Raw genomic sequence first — 17,552 nt, 5'->3', positions numbered from 1 at the left:
TCCACCTTGAGCCTGGCTGGAGAAAGACCAATGTGCATATTGGAAAGAAAAAGGACATTGGAAGAATGAGTGCCCATAATGCAGACAGGAGAAAGAAAGACAAGTCCTCAATCAGCAGACACTAAGGAGCCTCAGGAGCCATGGTCAGCGGAAAAGTTTGGGGCATAACACTGTGATTTCTGATGGATCTGGGTGCATTCCATTCAGTTCTAATCCAACCTTTGGAACCCTTTATTAAGAAAAAGACCACCATTCAAGGGACCATAGGGACTGGAATCTATGCTTAGACCACCAACCAAGAATTGGACCTTGGAAAAGGTGCTTGACTCATTCTTTCCTTGTTATACCAGATTGTTCATAAGTCCTGATTGGTAGAGACTTGTAGAGAAAACATGGTGTCAGCATCAGGTTCAGTGAGAATAAAGCCACCTTGGACCTAGGGAGTCCATACTTAGCCATCCTGGTCACTTGTCCCTTGTTAGAAGAATATCTGTATAAGGTTTTCTGTTGCTGTGAAGAGACACCATGACCATGGTAACTTTTATAAAGAAAATATTTAATTGAGGTGACTCACTTACAGTTTAGAGGTTCAGTCCATTATCATCATGGTGGGACATGATGTTGTATAGGCAGACATAGTGCTGAAGAAGGGGTTTCTATATGTTAACTCAAAGGCAACAGGAAATGGACTGAGCCACTGGGTGGTATATTGCCCATGTGTGGGACTTCAAAGCCAGCATTAACAGTTAGATCTCCAACAAGGTCACACCCCCAATCGAGACACTCCCTAAGAGATTATGGGAGGCAATTATATTCAAACTACCACAATATCAAATGACAGAAAGGAATACTAAAAAACTTGGAGGGGATATCTTACTTTAACAGAATTAATGCTAAAATTTCCTGGAGTATGGGCAGAGACTAATTCCTCTGGACTGGCCTCACGTTGGCCACCAGCTGTTGTTCAGGTCTCTAGCACAGCCTTGCCTTTAAGGGTTGAAGGGTACCTATCTCAAGAGCAGCTAAGGTGGAGATTAGAAAGCACATCAGCTGCCTTAGGATGCAGGAATTTTGGTCCCCTGCCACTCACCTGGACCACTCTTACTCCCTGTTTTAAGCCTGGCACTACAGACTATCATTCTGTTCATGACTTAAGGAAGTAAATAAGAGAATGGAAATTTTCTCCCCATCTGTGCCAAACAACTGCACATTGGCTAGCCTATTGGATTCAGTAAAATCCTGTATACACCTGAAAGATACCATTTTCTCTCTTCTCCAGGACCCTGTGTGCCAACCGATATTTGCTTTATAATGGACAGATCTGTTGACTGAGTTTTCTGTCCTGCCTGATTCCTGCAGTTGTTAGGTCCCAAAGAAATCTCACAGAGGTCTACATTAGTTATAAACTAATTGGTCTAGTAGACCAGACTTCTTTTTTTTTTGTTTAAATATTTATTTATTTATTTATGTATACAATATTCTGTCTGTGTGTATGCCTGCAGGCCAGAAGAGGGCACCAGGCCTCATTACAGATGGTTGTGAGCCACCATGTGGTTGCTGGGAATTGAACTCAGGACCTTTGGAAGAGCAGGCAATGCTCTTAATCACTGAGCCATCTCTCCAGCCCCTAGCTCAGACTTCTTATTAACTCTTATAACTTATATTAGCCCATTATTCTTGTCTGTGTTAGCCACGTGGCTCGGTACCTTTTTCGGCAAGGCAGTCACATCTTGCTTCCTCTGCAGTTGGGTAAAGACTGAGGACCGAGCTTTCCTCTTCCCAGAATTCTCTTGTTCTCATTGACCTGCCTCTGCTTCCTATCTGGTTGTCTCCTGCCTAGCTACTGCCCAATCAGCATTTATTTAAAATATAATTGACAGAATACAGACCATTGTCCCACACCACAGACCTAAGTCAGGGTTTAATGACCTACTGATCTGAACTTAACTACCACAGGGGTTTAGGAATCCATTACTCTGTTTAATGAAGCCCGCAGTGCAAACCTGCGTGAGTACCACCAAGGGCACCCTAATGTTGCACTCTTCCAGTATTTGGATGATCTTCTCATCACTGCACACACTCTGAATGAGTGCCAAAATCTATTGAGGGACTGCTTAAAATGCTCCAGCAGCTCAGCTAATGCATGTCTGCCTAAAAGGCCCAATGTGCTTCTGTAAGGAAACTTATCTGCCATATTGCTCAGAGGGTAGCATCAGGATTCTGTCCTTGAGCAGACTCCAAGCTATCTTAAACGTCCCAAGCCACAAAATAAAAGTCATGCGAATTCTTGGGTACAGTTGAATATTGCAGATGATACCCAAACTTGCAGAAATATCAAAGCCATTATGCCAGGGCTTAGGAGAAAATGACCTCCTGAACTGGAAAAACAAAGACAGGGAGACATTCTAAAAACTCAAGGAGGCTTTGATGTCAGCCCCAGCACTTAGGCTACCTGGCATTACTAAGTCTTTCTACTGTATGTGAATGAATGGCATAGGGTGGCCAAAGGTATACTGACCCAAACTTTGTAACCCTGGAAAAGGCCTGTGGCCCATTTATCTAAATGTCTAGACCCTGCAGGATGACCACCTGTATCCAGACCATTGCCACCACAGCACTATTGCTAAAGGAAACTGAGAAACCGACCACGGGACAGGAGCTGGTTGTCACCACTCCTCCCTCCATTACAATGCTCCTCTGAGCTTCTGAGAGCTGGATGTGGAACACGTGCCTCACCCTTTATCAAGCTCTCCTTTTCGATGCACGCAGGATCAGTTTCTCACCTTCTGCAGTGTTGGACCCAGACGTCTTCCTTCCTGACCCTGAAGAACAGCTTTTTGGCTTCGATAACTTCTTTATACAGATACTCAAGGACTTGTGGTTTTTGCCTTTAAAGCCCTTGCCTCAGCTGCCTCTGGGTGACTCATTTGTGATTTGGGTTAGAGACTACAGGCTTGCTATCAGTTTTAATAAATTTGGTTAATTACAATCTGAATTGTGTCTGGTTGTCTTTTCCTGGTGGTTTTGACCACCATAACAGCAACTTCAGGGGTTCCCTTGTTAGTCTGGGAAGTCCTCCAGCATTCCAGGGTCATCTTGGGTTGGGGGTCACTCTGTCCTCCCTGTAATGCCTCCCTGCTCCACCCCAAGCCTTGCTGGTGGCTGTGCTCCTCTATGCTACTCTGTGGAACTCTGCAGACTCTGTTGAGAAGCGTCCTTCTCCCCCAGACTGTGAGTACGTGTGACTGGTCAGCCTCTGCTGGTCTATCTGTTCTGTGTCAGGTGTGGTTTGCCGAGTGAACATGGCTACACTGACCACTGGGAGAAAGAAGGGGCCGACAAGGGTCTGTGGTTGCTCCTAATGAGCAGGGATGAGCTAGGGGAATCAGATAGTTTCTCTGGGAAAAGAAACTGAACCAGAAAGTACCAAGGGGATGAGTGAGGCCACCAACGGGGGAAGATATGCTGGAGGACCTTGTATTAGAGCAAAGTTGGAGGCATCACGGAGACCCAGCAACAGAACATCACAGCCCTGCACCTTCACATTCTGAAGCCCTCACAGCTCTGAGTTCCCATAGTCCTGAAGCCCTCAAAGCATTCAGGGAAGGGCTTCTCTTTTCTAATGGTTCTGACAAAAACTCAGGGCTGGGTCACATGCTGGTCTCTGAAGCCATGCAGAAGCAAGGGCAAGGGGTGCTGTAGGTCAGCCCAGTTTTCACTCCTGGTGCTGGCTCTTGACCCTGCTGTGGTTACGTGTGTTAGACTCATGATGCAGAAAGGCTGTTGCCAAGGTAAGCCCTAAGCATGCAAACCTGGAGCTGGGAGCCATGCCAGCATGCATGGGCACCTGTGGGCATCTTGCTTGGGTTTTTCCCCTTCATCAACCGTTGACCAAGCCACCAGTAGACCAACTCTCAAGTTCTGGGGTGTTATGTTTTGACATCGTCAATGTTTCAGCAGCATACCTATAGTTGATGAACTCAGCCATCTCTGAGACCGGATGTGTGTCTCAGTAGTAGAATAATTGCTTACTATGCATAAGTTCTGGATTTAGTCCCTAGCATTGCTGGAGACAGGCAGACAAACAAACAAACGATAAACACAACAAACACTCGAGAACCTTTAAGAGTAAGCCCCTGGGAATGTGTAGGAGGAGCAGAAAAGTAAATGTGTGGATGACATTCTTCATGCTCATGTGCAAAAGGCCGCTTCACTTTTCCTTGTCTGAGAGTAGAGAAACCTCTAAGTGAGGACAGAACAGTATCCTAGATCCCTTGCCTGCGGATGGTGTTTCTGGGGGAAACACAGCGGGACCCTGGAGAGGAGGAGTGAACAGGAAAGGCGAGCAAACCCGACACCTGGTGATCACAGCCTGGGGGATGATGCTCCTCTCCTGCCCGGACTCTGCCCTTCTGCTGACCAAGGGATCCCCAAAGTTCTTCTTTCCAGGTCCTTTCAGCTTCTCAGGATGTCCGGGGAAATAGTTCCTGAGTTGAGTCGTGCTTGACCCTTCTTGTATTTGGGGAAATAGAAACCAAGACCAGCCCTTTTCTCTCTCTGTGATGGCTGGGAAAGTATTGGAAGGCTCCCAATCCCACAGAGAGAGGGACTTGGCAGACCCTGCTGGGGTACCAGAAGGGCTTCTGACTGACTTAGAAGGGGTGCCTTCCTCGCCCCCACACCAGTCCAGCATTCAATAGACAAGAGAAAAAAGGTCAGTAGTCAGTGGTTTGAGCTTTGTATTCTGTCTTCTGTTTTTCCCTGAACAGTTACACAACACACACACACGCACGCATGCACGCATGCACGTGCGTGCGCACACACACACACCAAGAGTTGAATGAAGGCCACTTATTTCTTTTCTATCCAGCATATCCACCTCCACAGGGCTAATTCCCACTGAGTGGACGGCAGCACAGCTCCATGACACAGGCTCCTCCTTGCCTAACAGGGCCATTGCTAGTCCCTGCCAGAAAGGCTTCTCTGTTACTGGATTTACAGGATTCCCAGTCACTGCCCATAGGCCTATGGGAGGGTGGCTCCAAGATTTTGGGGAAAGACATGGGAATGAGATATGGGAACTAAGTATGAAAACTGCACATGGTATGTATGGGACAAGGCGTCTGCAAGCTTGTGATTGACACCTCCTGAGAGCGGCTGTGAGACTGGCCGCCCACTGTCACCAAGACTGTAAGTGCCCTGAGGCAGGGGTAGGGGAGCAGGGGATTAGAATCTTCCAGGCTCCTCCGACTTTGGAGGGATGTCTTGGTTAGCAATATTAGCTCTACTCCTGGTTCTGGCTCCCTCAGTGTGGTGGGAACACTACCCTGAAGAATGCCATATTCTGTCTGTCCCCCGGAGGCTTTCCTTCTCATCCTATGCCCAATGAGCAGCAGGAGGCCCTACAGCAGTATTTGTTTTCATGTCTTTGTTTTGTTTTTTTGGGACAGGTAGCTCACTCTGTAGTCCAGGTTAGCCTCAGACTCACTATGCAGCCCAGGTTGGACTCTAGCTTGGTGATCTTCCTGCCTCGGCCTCCTGAATGCTGGGATTGCAGACCTGTGTTATCATGTGTCTTAGTTATTTTTCCACTGCTGTGATAAGACACCGTGGCCAAAGAAATTTATGAAAAAAGACATTATTTGGGGCCTCACGGTTGCAGAGGGCTAGAGTCCGTGATCACCATGGTGGGGAGCACAGCAGCAGACAGCAGCCGTGGTGCTGGAGCAGTACCTGAGAGCTGGATTCCTAGGCATAGGGAGGGAGAGCTGGCTGGGAACTGCATGGGCTTTTGGAATCTCAAAGCCCATTGCCAGTGACACCTCTTCCAACAAAGCCACACCTCCTTCCTTCCCAAACTGTTTTACCAACTGGAAACCAAACTTTCAAATATACGAGCCTATGGGGACTGTTCCTACTCAAACCGCTGCACCATGTGAGCTCCAAATCAGTGTTTGTTCTCCTGGAAGAAGTGTTACGGGTCTCATTTAAAGCAACAGAACATGTCAGTCCTGAGCCTTCGCATTCTGAAGCCCTCACAGCTCTGAGTTTTCATAGTCCTGAAGCCCTCAAGGCATTCAGGGAAGGGCTTCTCTTTTCCAATAGTCCTGACAAAAGCTCAGGGCTGGGTCACATGCTCGTCTCTGATGCCAGGCGGAAGCAGTACTTTGGGCCCAGTCTCATCTGTTTCTTTTAAATTCATTCTGGAAACCCCAGAGACATCACCAACATGGATTCGATTGCTAATGAAGGTTTTATAGGTCATTCTCAACCTGTGGGTCATGACCCTTTTGATAAACCTCTATCTCTGAAAAATATTTCCAATTTGTAACAGTAACAAAATTATACTTATGAAGTAGTAACAAAAATAATTTCATGGTGGGAGGCACCACGACATGAAGAACTAAAGGGTCGCTTATTAGGAAGGTTGAGAACCACCGGCTTAGACGAAGGTGGATCCTACTTCATATTCTCTGACAGCTCTTCTGATATTGTTGTCTTTGCCATCAGCCCCTTTCCAACACCATTTGTGAACCCATCATTTGATTTCTCTGATGTTAACTTCTTTTATTATTTTATTAATAATAAAATGGTCGTGAGTCAGGTATTAGGACACAACCTAATAGTTCCACAGAGTGACGGAGAAAAAGATCAGTGACTTCTACTCTCCATGCTTCCGCCAACCGTGCTGGTGCATCTCCTTTGGCCCCTCCTTATTCCTCTTGTGTGTCTGTCTATCTATCTCCTCTGAGTCCTCCAGAAAGCTCTATGGTCTACTCCGGTCTGCTGAATGTGGACCCAGTCCTCCCTCCGACTTTGGTGGTGGTTTCTGAGCAAGAGCACAGACAAATCTCCTGCAACACTAACTCCCCAAGGTAGCAGAGACCTCCCAGTCTGAGAACTCTAACCCACACGTCTGCCCCCACTTCAGAAACTTGGGACTGTTGGGTTGCCAAGGGACTCACTCTTCTGCCTGTCTTATAGCCAGTGTCATTCTCTCGGTTTTGATGGTTCCCTAGAACAAACCATAGAACTATATAAACACTAGGTAGATTATTAGAGTTTATGGAAAGACCTGGGTTAAGGTTTAGCAGGTCCTGAGCACCGAACTTCTGTGTCTGAGGAGTCAGGGTGGGATTGATCCTTCCTGTACTTTCTTTCTTTCTTTCTTATTTATTTATTTATAATATTCTGTCTGTGTGTCTGTCTGCAGGCCAGAAGAGGGCACCAGACCTCATTACAGATGGTTGTGAGCCACCATGTGGTTGCTGGGAATTGAACTCAGGACCTTTGGAAGAGCAGGCAATGCTCTTAACCACTGAGCCATCTCTCAACCCCTCTTTCCTCTATTTTCTTGTTCAAGCTTTTTGTTTGTTTTAGACAGGGTCTCCTGTGTCCCAGGCTGGTCTCAATGTCACTATGCAGCTGAGAGTGACTCTGAACTTCCGATCCTTTCCTGTCGCTGTTTCCTGAGTTGTTTGATCTTTGGCATGAACCCCAACACCCTTTTAAAGGCAGCTTGGAATGGAAGTCAGGGCCTTATGTGTGTCAGACAGTGCTTTACCAACAGAGCCACAGCCTGAGCCCTACATTATATTAGGTATTAGAATTCTTGTGTCTCCTTTTGAAGTGCCTCTCACAGGGATGTCTGAGAGTAGGGGAGGAGGATGAAGGTTTCTAACCACATATGGTCTTTCTGGGATCAGTGGCTATCTAGAGAGAGCCTGAATCATTTCATCAATGTGAACTCAGGTGTGCTCAGAGGAAGCTCAGTATGAATATCCAGGGGCATTCCTGTCACTCAGGAGTCAGGGTTGCAGGAACTCTGAACCAGGACTCAGTCAGAGACCAACTACAAAGCATCTCAGGGCTTTTCCTCTGCTCCATCTGCAAAGTTCTAGAGTTCTGGGGGGGGCAGTCACCTACACTGTCCTGCCACAAATCCCCCCCACCTCATGCACTGACTGTTATTTGTTTTTGAGATGGGGTCTAGCTATGTGACCCTGGCTGCCCTGGAACTCACCTATGTAGACCGGGTTGGCCTCGAACTCACAGAGATCCTCCTGCCTCTGCCTCCCCAGTGCTACCTTAAGCCTAACGGAAATCAGAGGTCAATATGGGCTGTCTTCCCTATTCTCTTTCCACCTTTATTGAAAACGAATTTCTCGCTGAACCCGGTGTTCACTGATTCAAGTAGGCAGGCTGACTAGAAAGTACTAAGAATCTTCCTGCATCTGCCTTCCCAGTCCCATGACTACAGGCACATGCTGCCATGTGGGTGCTGGGTAGCCAAACTCTGGTCGGCATGCTTGTGTGGCAAGCGCTTCACTGACTGGGCATCTCCTCAGCTCCAGAAGGATGTTCCTCTGTAAGCTCCCCTTCCTTGGTGTCTGTCCCAGACCCCACTGAAGAGGATGGGGAGGGGTATGTGACTCTGAGGCGCACTGAGTGGGGAGGGGCAGAGAGGAAGAGGGCTGCTGGGCTCTTGGCCTCTGGTCCTCCAGGAGGAGAGGGCAGGGGTGACACAGGGTTTCTGCAGAGTCAGAAGGAAGGAGGCAGGGCTGGGGAGTGGTCATGACCTTCTCAGGAAAACATAAACCAGTTGTCTCAGCTCCCACTGCTGCTGGCTCACAGGACAGGCCTTTGGGGACCAGTGACAGGAGCAGCGCCAGAGGATGAAGGAGGCTGAGTTGAACGGAGATGTGGCTCGATTCTGCAAAGACAACCAGTATGTCTCCCTACAGCCCGGAGGTGAGGACACTTAGGGTTCCCGCCTGTACCCTGCCCTCTGACTCCATCCTTGCCAGTCCAGAAACTCTTCTCATCCCCACGTTGGTCAGGGCGAAATAAATGGGTCAACAGATGCCCAACTCTGAGAGCCCGGGCCTCTGTATGGAACCTTCAGGAGCCCCTCTACTGGGTACAGTAACCCGAAGGAAGAAAGGGGCTCACTTAAAGGTCAGATGGCCTGGTTTTGAATCCCAGCTTTGAATACTGCCTACCCCCGTGTCCTCTGGGGCGGGTGGTTTCTGAGGTCATTTGTGGGTGCATCCTTGCCCCTTAACCGCAGTGCTAAGAAGGCAAGGGCCCTGTGACAACAGTTGAAGTTCTGTGGGAGGCTCCCGGAATGCGACCATCCATCCCAGGGGCTACCCTGCTTCTTTTAGTCAGGTTTGTTAACAAAACCGGGACCTGGAGGTCTAGGCCCCTGACGTGGAACTCCTTTTCATTCCCCCCTCACTTTCTTCTTTCTTTCTGATCATACTTCTGTATCCATGCCCTCTGGGGCAGGTTTTCTGTCTAGGACACCACTACAGCTTCTACGTGGTGTGGGCTGCTGATCTTTGCCTTGTCCACTACAGCTTTCTGTGAGGTGTGAGCCCCTGATCGTTGGCTGTTGCCCTGTCCACTGAGAATGCTTCCTTTTCCTGTCTGTAGCTCCACTGTGAGAAGTATGGTGGCTGTTCTCCTCTCTAATGGACAAGCCAGAGGACTGTGCCAGAGAGTGGCGGTCCTAGCCCGCCCAGCACGTACCCCCACAGGCCTTGTCTTCTCCCCTGCAGGGCGGGACCCTGTACCAGCTGTTTCCGTGGCGTCCAGGATGCTGAGGCTTGTCCAGGCCTTCTTGACACTCATGGCTGTGTTTTTCTCTCTCCTGGCTCTTTTTCTGGTGGGTAAGTTCTCAGGTGACCTGAGCCACCACAGATTTTCCTTTCTGTGCAAAGGTCCCAAGAGACCCACAGGGCAGGCCTCTGGGCCCTTATGCTCTCTGAAGCAACAATTTACCACCTGTCTCAGCCCAGACCTGGAGCCCACTGTGCTTTGAAATGACTCAAGAGAATGGAGCCTTTCCAGGGAAGCTGTGTGGGGTGGTCCTTGGTGCCCCTCCCTCTTTCTGGTCCCTAGCTGGCGTGGGGCAGCCTGTTGTGCCAGGGCTGTGGATTGAGCTGACCCAGGAATGGCTATCTCAGCTTTACAGACTTGGAGACCCAAGCAGAATGAAGATCCTTCCTTCCAAGCCTTGAGAAACTCTACTATAGAGGAGCCCGACAGTGAGTAGTCACAATGAGAACAGGTCTGGGAGCTGGGCATGGGGGAGCACGGGACCCGGGTCCAGCTTCTATTGTCACATCCTAGTTCTGCCTCCTGCTTTCCTCCTTTAAAGAACATCCTTTGAACTCATTTGTATTTTTGATACAAGGTCCCATGCAGTCCAGGTTGACTTCAAATAAAAAAGCTAAGGATGAAATCAAACTTCTGATCCTTCTGCCTCCACCTCTCTAATCCTGGAATTACAGGTGTATGGCACCATGCCCAGATTTTGTGGTGCTGGGGGACTGAACCCATAACCTTGTGCAAACTAAGCAAGTATTCTCTCAAATGAGCTATAGCCCCAAATTGTTCTGTTTTATGCACAGCTTTATTGAGGTATTGTAGCTGTAAATGTTGGGCAAATTCTTAAAACCTACACTCTGATAAATCCTGGTGAAGAAGGGTGTTCCTGAAACCATCTCTATGGTCAAGGCGAGGAGCCAGTTCACCGTCACTGTTCCCATCCCCACCTCCCCGAGTTTACTTGTAGCCTTGCTGATCCTTCCGATTCTCTCCTGACTTCACCCTCAAGTAGCCCCTGCTTGTCGAGACTAAAGAGTAGTTTAGTTACAGGGTTTCATGCAAAAAAGGGATAAAAAAAATCATGTTCTTTCTCTTTGTAGTCCTTTTTCAGTTCTGTGATCATGAGTAGTGCTGGGAATTAAAGCCAGGCCAGAACTTCAATTTTTCCTATTCCTTCGTGTGCGTGCAGCAGCCAGCCCTCTCTCCATCCACCTTGTTTTTAGAGCTGGTTTTAGATGGATCTGGTAATCCATCCCCAGAGTCTAGGAAGCTGCAGGAACCCGTGGGCCGCCCTAGGAACACTTAGAGATGTGTCTGGAGGTTTATCTAATGGATCCAATGTGTCTGCTATCTAATGAACCTTCTATCCAATGTATCTGCTCCAACACACACGTTACAAACGCAGCTTAGGGAGGAGTTTGTCTTAGCTTACAGTTTGAAGGACAGTTCATCACGGCCAGAAGGTGGAAGGCATGGACGCAGGAGTTGATCACATTTGCATCAACAGTCAGGAAGGAGAGAGCTATGACACTGGCGCTCAGCTCTTGCTCTTTTCTATTCAGTCTAGGACCCTCCTCACCCAAGTCCATGGATTGGTACAACCCACATTCAGGGTGGGTCTTCACATCTCAGTCCAACCTTTCTGGAAACTATCTTATAGACACAACCAGAAGTTTGTCTTCTAGGTGATTCTAGATCCTTTCAATTTGACAGTATTAACGTATAACCCAGAACATTCTGGGACATTCTGATTGGCCATATGAACTTCCCTACATAATGGGCTTCAATGGTACCCCTTGTTTCCTCTTTTCAGATCATCTCCACTCTGGCACGGTGGCAGAAATGCAAGAGGCTACCCAGAGGGTTAGGGACTATGTTGAGAATTCTAACACTTGGTACGAGGAGATACAGATGCTGAAGTACCGAATGGAGAACGTTAGTTCTCAGGTCAAGTTGCTCGGGGACCACCTGGAGGATGCCAGTGCTGACATCCAGCAGGCAAAAGGTGTGCTGAAGGACTCAGGTTCCTTGGCTTTGGAGACCCAGGCACTGAGAATTTCCTTGGAGTCGGCCAGTGCTGACATCCACAGTCTGAGAGGAGATTTGGAAAAGGCAAATGCTATGACTTTCCAGACCCAAGGTCTCTTAAAGAGCAACACAGAAAACACCAGCGCTGAACTCCAGATCCTGGGCAAAGGCCTGGAGGAAGCCCAGACTGAGATCCAGGCATTGAGCAGAAGTCTACAGAGTTCCAAGGACCTCAGCTCCCAGACTCAGAGCTTTCTCCAGCGCAGTGTCGACAACACTAGTGCTGAGATTCAGGCCATGAGAGATCATCTGGAGAGGGCTGGTGATGAAATGAGTTCATTAAGGAAGGATCTGCAAACAGTCACTGCTCAGACACAAAAGGCAAGCAGCCACCTGGAGCAGACAGATGCCCAGATCCAGGTGTTAAAAGCTGAGCTGGAAAGCACCAGCTCCGTTACCTCCCACATCGAGGCGGTCAGTGATCAGCTGAAGGATGCCAGCAAAGAGTTACAGACCCTGAAAGGAGACCTGGCGGATGTCGAGGCTCTGAAATCCAAGATCCAAATGCTTCAGAGCAATCTGCAGAAGGCAAAGGCAGACTTGCAGAGTTTGAAAACAGATCTGGAGGCTACCAAAACTCTCACTGCCAAGATTCAGGAGGAACAGAGTCACCTAGGAGCCCTGCAGAAAGCTGTGGGTTCACAGGAGCAGGTGCAGAAAACTCAGAGTAAGTGAGAAAAGTGTGTGTGTGTGTGTGTGTGTGTGTGTGTGTGTGTGTGTGTGCGTGTGTGTGTAAGAGAGAGACAGAGACACAGAGAGAGAGAAAATAAATCTGGGGAGGTGTAGCCTCTGGGGCGGATGATGGCCTTTGACCCTTTAGCCTCTTCGTTTACCTCAAAATCTTGGGAGGAAGATCAGTACTTTAGGAAAATCTAATAAGTGAATCTAGTAGAAGAAGTCAGGCTGACAGCCATGTCTTCAACTTTCCTCCTCTTCCTCGTCAGTGTGTGTAATGTATGGACACATTACATATGAGTGCACATGAATATAGATGTCAGATTATCTTCCTTAGTCTTTTCCCACTCAATCTGTCTTATATAGCTTATCTATCTATCTATCTATCTATCTATCTATCTATCTATCTATCTATCATCTGTCTATCTATCTATCTATCATCTGTCTATGTATGTATGTATGTATGTATGTATGTATGTATGTATCTATCTATCTATCTATCTATCTATCTATCTATCTATCTATCTATTTTTCCTTCCATCCTTGAGATAGTCTCTTATTCCTAAGACTGTCTTTAAGTTTTGCTATCTAACCATGGATGACCTTGAATTTCTTATCCTCCTTCCTTCACCTCCATGACTTTTGGGACTACAGAAGTGCCCTACTATGCCTGGTTTATGCAGTTCTGTGGCCAGAACTAAGTGCTTTCTGTAAAATAAACTAGCACTCTATGCAGTGAGCTACATCCATAGCCCTCCTTGCCTTATTTTTGGAGACAATGTTTCTGACCAATTCCATTAAGCTGATTGGCCAATGAGCTTAAGAGTCTCACCTGTCTTCACCTCTGAACACTGAGACTATAGGCACACTAAGTCCCACACTGGACTTTTATGTGGGTGCTGGGAGTTGAACTAGGTCCCCATGCTTGTGCAACAGCCACATCATTGATCAAGCCATCTCCCAAAACTTGAACTTTCTCTTTAAGTGAAAACAGAGAGCATTTTTAGGCTTCTGCGTTCTAAGGTCTCTGTCTAACTGCTTCTGGCTACCATATTGAGGAAGCAGCCACAGAAACCGCAGGGCTGGGCTCCGGTAAGACTTTTGGAGAAGAGGCTGCTGGGTACAGTTTGCCTATCTCCGTTTCAACCTCAGATCTCAGAAAAATGCAAGAATCACCCACAGAGCAGGCACAGCCTTGCGTGCATGGTGTGTGCTACAGGGCATTCGGGAGTTGAGCAGAGAAGAAGCATGCATCTCAGCCAGTTTCCTGATGCTGCTGGCTCAGCCAGGCTGGGACCATATGTTGCGAATCCCCGTTTCACACACTCACCCTCTTTCATGGAGACTTCCGTTCTTGTGCTATCATTGATGTTTTCGCCTGATTAAAAGTGCCTTCTTCCTGGGTGGGCCAGGGGGCTCAGCAGGTAAAGCGCTTGTTACCAAGACTGGTAACCTAAGTTTGATCCTCAGAGCCCACACAGTGGGAAGGGAGGACTGCTTCCTGCAAGCTGTCTCCTGGCTTCCACATGCGTGCTGGGTCACATACATGTGACACTCTTCTAATAAATAAATTAAAACAGTGTAAGCTCTGTCTTCATCCTGTGTTGTCTTCTCCAGTTTGAACATTCTTCTAGAGAATGTGGGGCTGTGTTAGAGTCAGTGGGTGGGGATGAAGTCAGGAAGTGAAAAAGGATAACTTGTGGGTTGCAGGACTGGAAGCGGACTGACCGGGCCTGTGACAGTTAGGAGTGGGAGAGCATTGCATACCAGAAAGCAGCCATCTGCGAGAGCGTTGATGTCTGACAAAGCTGAGAGAGAGAGACACCTAGGTGTCTTGGAAGATGGCTTTTAGGATAGGGCCATGGGACTGGGGTATGGCATCCCAACCCTGCTCCTGGAGCACGGAGCATTGGGAATTGCCAAGGCTTGTGGCCATCCAAGGTCAGACCTGATACAGTAGAGGCTGACTTTGGGGCATCTCTGTCTGCTTCTGATCTTCACCCTCCCTCTCCTGACCTTCGTTCTAGATCAGATTCTCCAGCTGATCCTGCAGGGCTGGACGGCCTTCCATGGAAGCTTGTATTACTTTTCTCAGGAGAAGAAGTCGTGGCATCAGGCGGAGAATTTCTGCGTGTCCCAAGGAGCGCACCTGGCATCAGTGACCTCTCAGGAAGAGAAGGTCAGAGCTGCAGGCTTGGGGCAGGCTAAAGGGTGGTCAATGTTTAGGGACACACAAACTTAGCCATTTGTCCTCCCAGTGGGTGGTGAGGAAGAACTAGTTACTGGACTCCTAAGAGAACTCTGTCCTGAGGTGAAAGCACAGGCAGCTACTGCCACCTGCACAGAGAAGAACAACGACCTTCTGGGAAGGACCAGGGCCCAGCAGATACCATCAGGAGGGAAAGGAAAAGATGTTTGTCCCACTCTTCAATTTAAGGGATGAGCCTCTCTTGCTTTCCTTCAGCTCCTGCCAGCCTTCCCCTCTGGGCAGCAGTCTGCATGGATATACCCAGTGGCTGATAGAGGAGACTGTGACTCTGGGAGCTTGGCTCACTCCTAACCTTCTGGGGACTCTCAAAAGAAACACTGTCCTTAGAGGGCCTTCTGCTCAGGGCCTGGAAGGGGCTCACTACGCTAGCAGTTCACTTTAGTTCAACTTGCAGAACTGTCCCTTCCTTGCCGCTCTCCCAGGACTTGTTACAGTACTGCTCAGAATAAACTATGAGTAGAACTTTCGTCCCAGCAAAGCCACACCCCTTCTCAGGGGTGAGAATTATTGAAAACAGTCAATATGGGGAAGCTGTTCTTCCAGAAGGATGTTCCTGCTATCCTAGATAGTAGATAAACCATGGAAGGTTCTGGAAGCCCCTGCACTGAGAAGGGCCTCCTGCTCAGGAGTCAGGGAAGGGATGGCCCAGAGAGTCAGCTCCTCACAGCCTTGTCTCCTTTGTGCAGGCATTCCTGGAAAAGATCACAAGTAAGGAGTACCATTGGATCGGGCTCAGTGACCAAGCTAGGGAGGGCGACTGGCGCTGGGTGGATGGGACACCGTTCAACCATGGCCAGAGCAATGGGTGAGTCTAACCTCTGTCTAGCACTGTTTGGGAACTGTCTTGTGGTATGGGAAGTCCTTCTGTATATGTGTTGCTTCTATTGGTTAATGAATAAAGAGGCTGCTTTTGGCCAATGGCTTAGCAGAATATAGGCAGGCTGGAAGAGATATAGATAGAGAGAGTAGGTGGAGTCAGGAGAAGCCATGGAACCGCTGCCGCAGACTGGGCAGGCTTTACTGTCCTATGTGTGTGGTCCTGTCCACTGAGTGTTAGTTTTGGGTGTGCTTGTGTGACATATGGAGTGTATTTGTGATGTGTGCATGTAGCATATATGTGTGTTTTTCTATGTGATATATGTGGTGTGAGTGATGGGTGTGACATGTGTGATGTGCAATGTCTGTGGTGTGTGATATGACATGTGGTATGTGGCCCTACGAGACCAACAGAAGAGCATCAGGAAAGGACAGGCCCTGGGGCTTTCAGACCACTTGTCTTCTTGTTTTTCTGTTTCATTTGTTCATTTGTTTCCTGCTTACTTGGCCCTTGTCCAGCGATGGAGCCGAGAGCCTCTGAGAGCCTCCAAGAGCCTCCGAGAGCCTCCGAGAGCCTCCGAGAGCTCCCGAGAGCCTCTGAGGCTCCGAGCCTGAGTTCTGTAGAGGATGGTCCTGCAGAGTCTGGATCAGAGAGAGGGCAGTTTCAGCAGGGTCACTCTGCAGGCTCCTCTGTTCTGAGGTCTCTCTTTATGCATGGGAAGGAATCCTGCCTTCTCTAGCAGAGTAAAGCCATTTTCTTCCAGGTTTTGGGGACAAAACCAGCCCGACAACTGGAGACATTCAAGCGGAGAGGTTGAAGACTGCGTCCACATGAAGCAACTGTGGAATGACATGGTCTGTGGGGCTGCCTACCCCTGGGTGTGCGAGAAGTCCACAGGTCAGGCTGCGGCCTGAATGGGCCAGAGCTGAGACTTTCCTTCTCGAGACTCCCAGAGCCTTGGACTCACTGCTGACTCTTGTCCTGCTCTGCCGCGTTGTTTAATCATGTGAAACAGGCTTGCCTCCTGTGGCCCCTTCAGCGAGATGACTTCTTAAAGATAAACCCTGCATGTTCGTGTCCCCTCAGTGCCCCACACGCTTGCCCAGTCAGGTCTTCAATAAACACTCCCAGAATGGACGAAAACTTGGTACTCATTCGTCCCTGTGGGTGCCTTCACACTCCTGTCTCTCGGTCACACTCCTGTCTCTTGGGACTGGCCCTCCTCCCGTCTGGGTCTTTCTGTTCCTACAGGCACACTTTCCCACAGGCTTTGCTGTGACTGTGCAGACAGCAGTAGGGGGCTAACAAGAACTCCAGGGCCTTCTTAGGTCTCCCCAGTGTTCCATGGGTTTCTTCCGGGTGCGGATGGGGTCCTGTTTCTCTCCCTTGTCTTCTAGGGTGTGTGGTCTCTGCTCCATCCCCTCATTCATCTCTCTAATCTTTACAGGGATTCTACATTCTGCTCACCTTAGGATGAGCCCCACAGTAGCTCTCTGTTGGTGCCTGTGGAGCACTCTGTCCATGCACAAGGAATCTCATGCAGGTTTCTGCATCTCTGTCTGTCTGTCTGTCTGTCTTCTGATCTCTTCATACTCTGCCTACAGTTGCAGTAAGTTCTCTTTCCCCAGCATGGGTAGAATGCCATGCCTTGGTTAATACTATCTTCCCTGTTCTGTGGAAGAACCTTTAGAAAGAAAGCCATGGGGGCTACAGGCTCTCCATTTGCTTCCCAGCTCCATAACTTGGCCCAAAGTTTTAGTCAGCCTGTGGTTCAGTATCTGGAAAGAGTGGTTTCCTGCATGTATGAGCCTTTTAGTTGTTTACAGCCAAAGGGCTCCTCCAGCTGTGTCCAGAAGTGAAAGTTTGGGGGATGGAGAAATGGCTCTGTGGCTGAGTGAGTGCTGCTCTTGTGGAGGATACTAGCTCAGCTCAGCACTCTTGTTTGGAAGCCAGTAACTGCAGCTCCAGGGTCTGACTCCCTCTCCTGGCCTCGTGGGCACCTGCACTCATGTGCACAGTTTGATGCACATACCTATAATTAAAATAAATATTATAAGAGAAGTGGAATATGTTAGATCTGTTATATTT

At 48.6% G+C, this 17,552-nt stretch overlaps 1 protein-coding gene across 1 annotated transcript; it reads left to right on the top strand.

Moving 5' to 3' along the window:
• Nucleotides 1-8,564: 8,564 nt before the first annotated feature.
• Clec4f (C-type lectin domain family 4 member F) lies at nt 8,565-16,607 on the top strand. The gene is made up of 7 exons (XM_048416569.3): nt 8,565-8,751; nt 9,564-9,674; nt 9,972-10,052; nt 11,429-12,370; nt 14,406-14,557; nt 15,334-15,452; nt 16,228-16,607. Exons 1-7 carry the CDS (start codon nt 8,676-8,678, stop codon nt 16,376-16,378), a joined length of 1,632 nt encoding a protein of 543 aa, XP_048272526.3. The 5' UTR covers nt 8,565-8,675; the 3' UTR covers nt 16,379-16,607.
• Nucleotides 16,608-17,552: the final 945 nt, after the last annotated feature.

The sequence above is a fragment of the Myodes glareolus genome, chromosome 6 (assembly GCF_982192425.1).
Source record: "Myodes glareolus chromosome 6, mMyoGla1.1, whole genome shotgun sequence".
Lineage (NCBI taxonomy): Eukaryota > Metazoa > Chordata > Mammalia > Rodentia > Cricetidae > Myodes > Myodes glareolus.
Note: the sequence above shows the minus strand (reverse complement) of the source record. Positions and strands in the feature narration are given on the sequence as shown.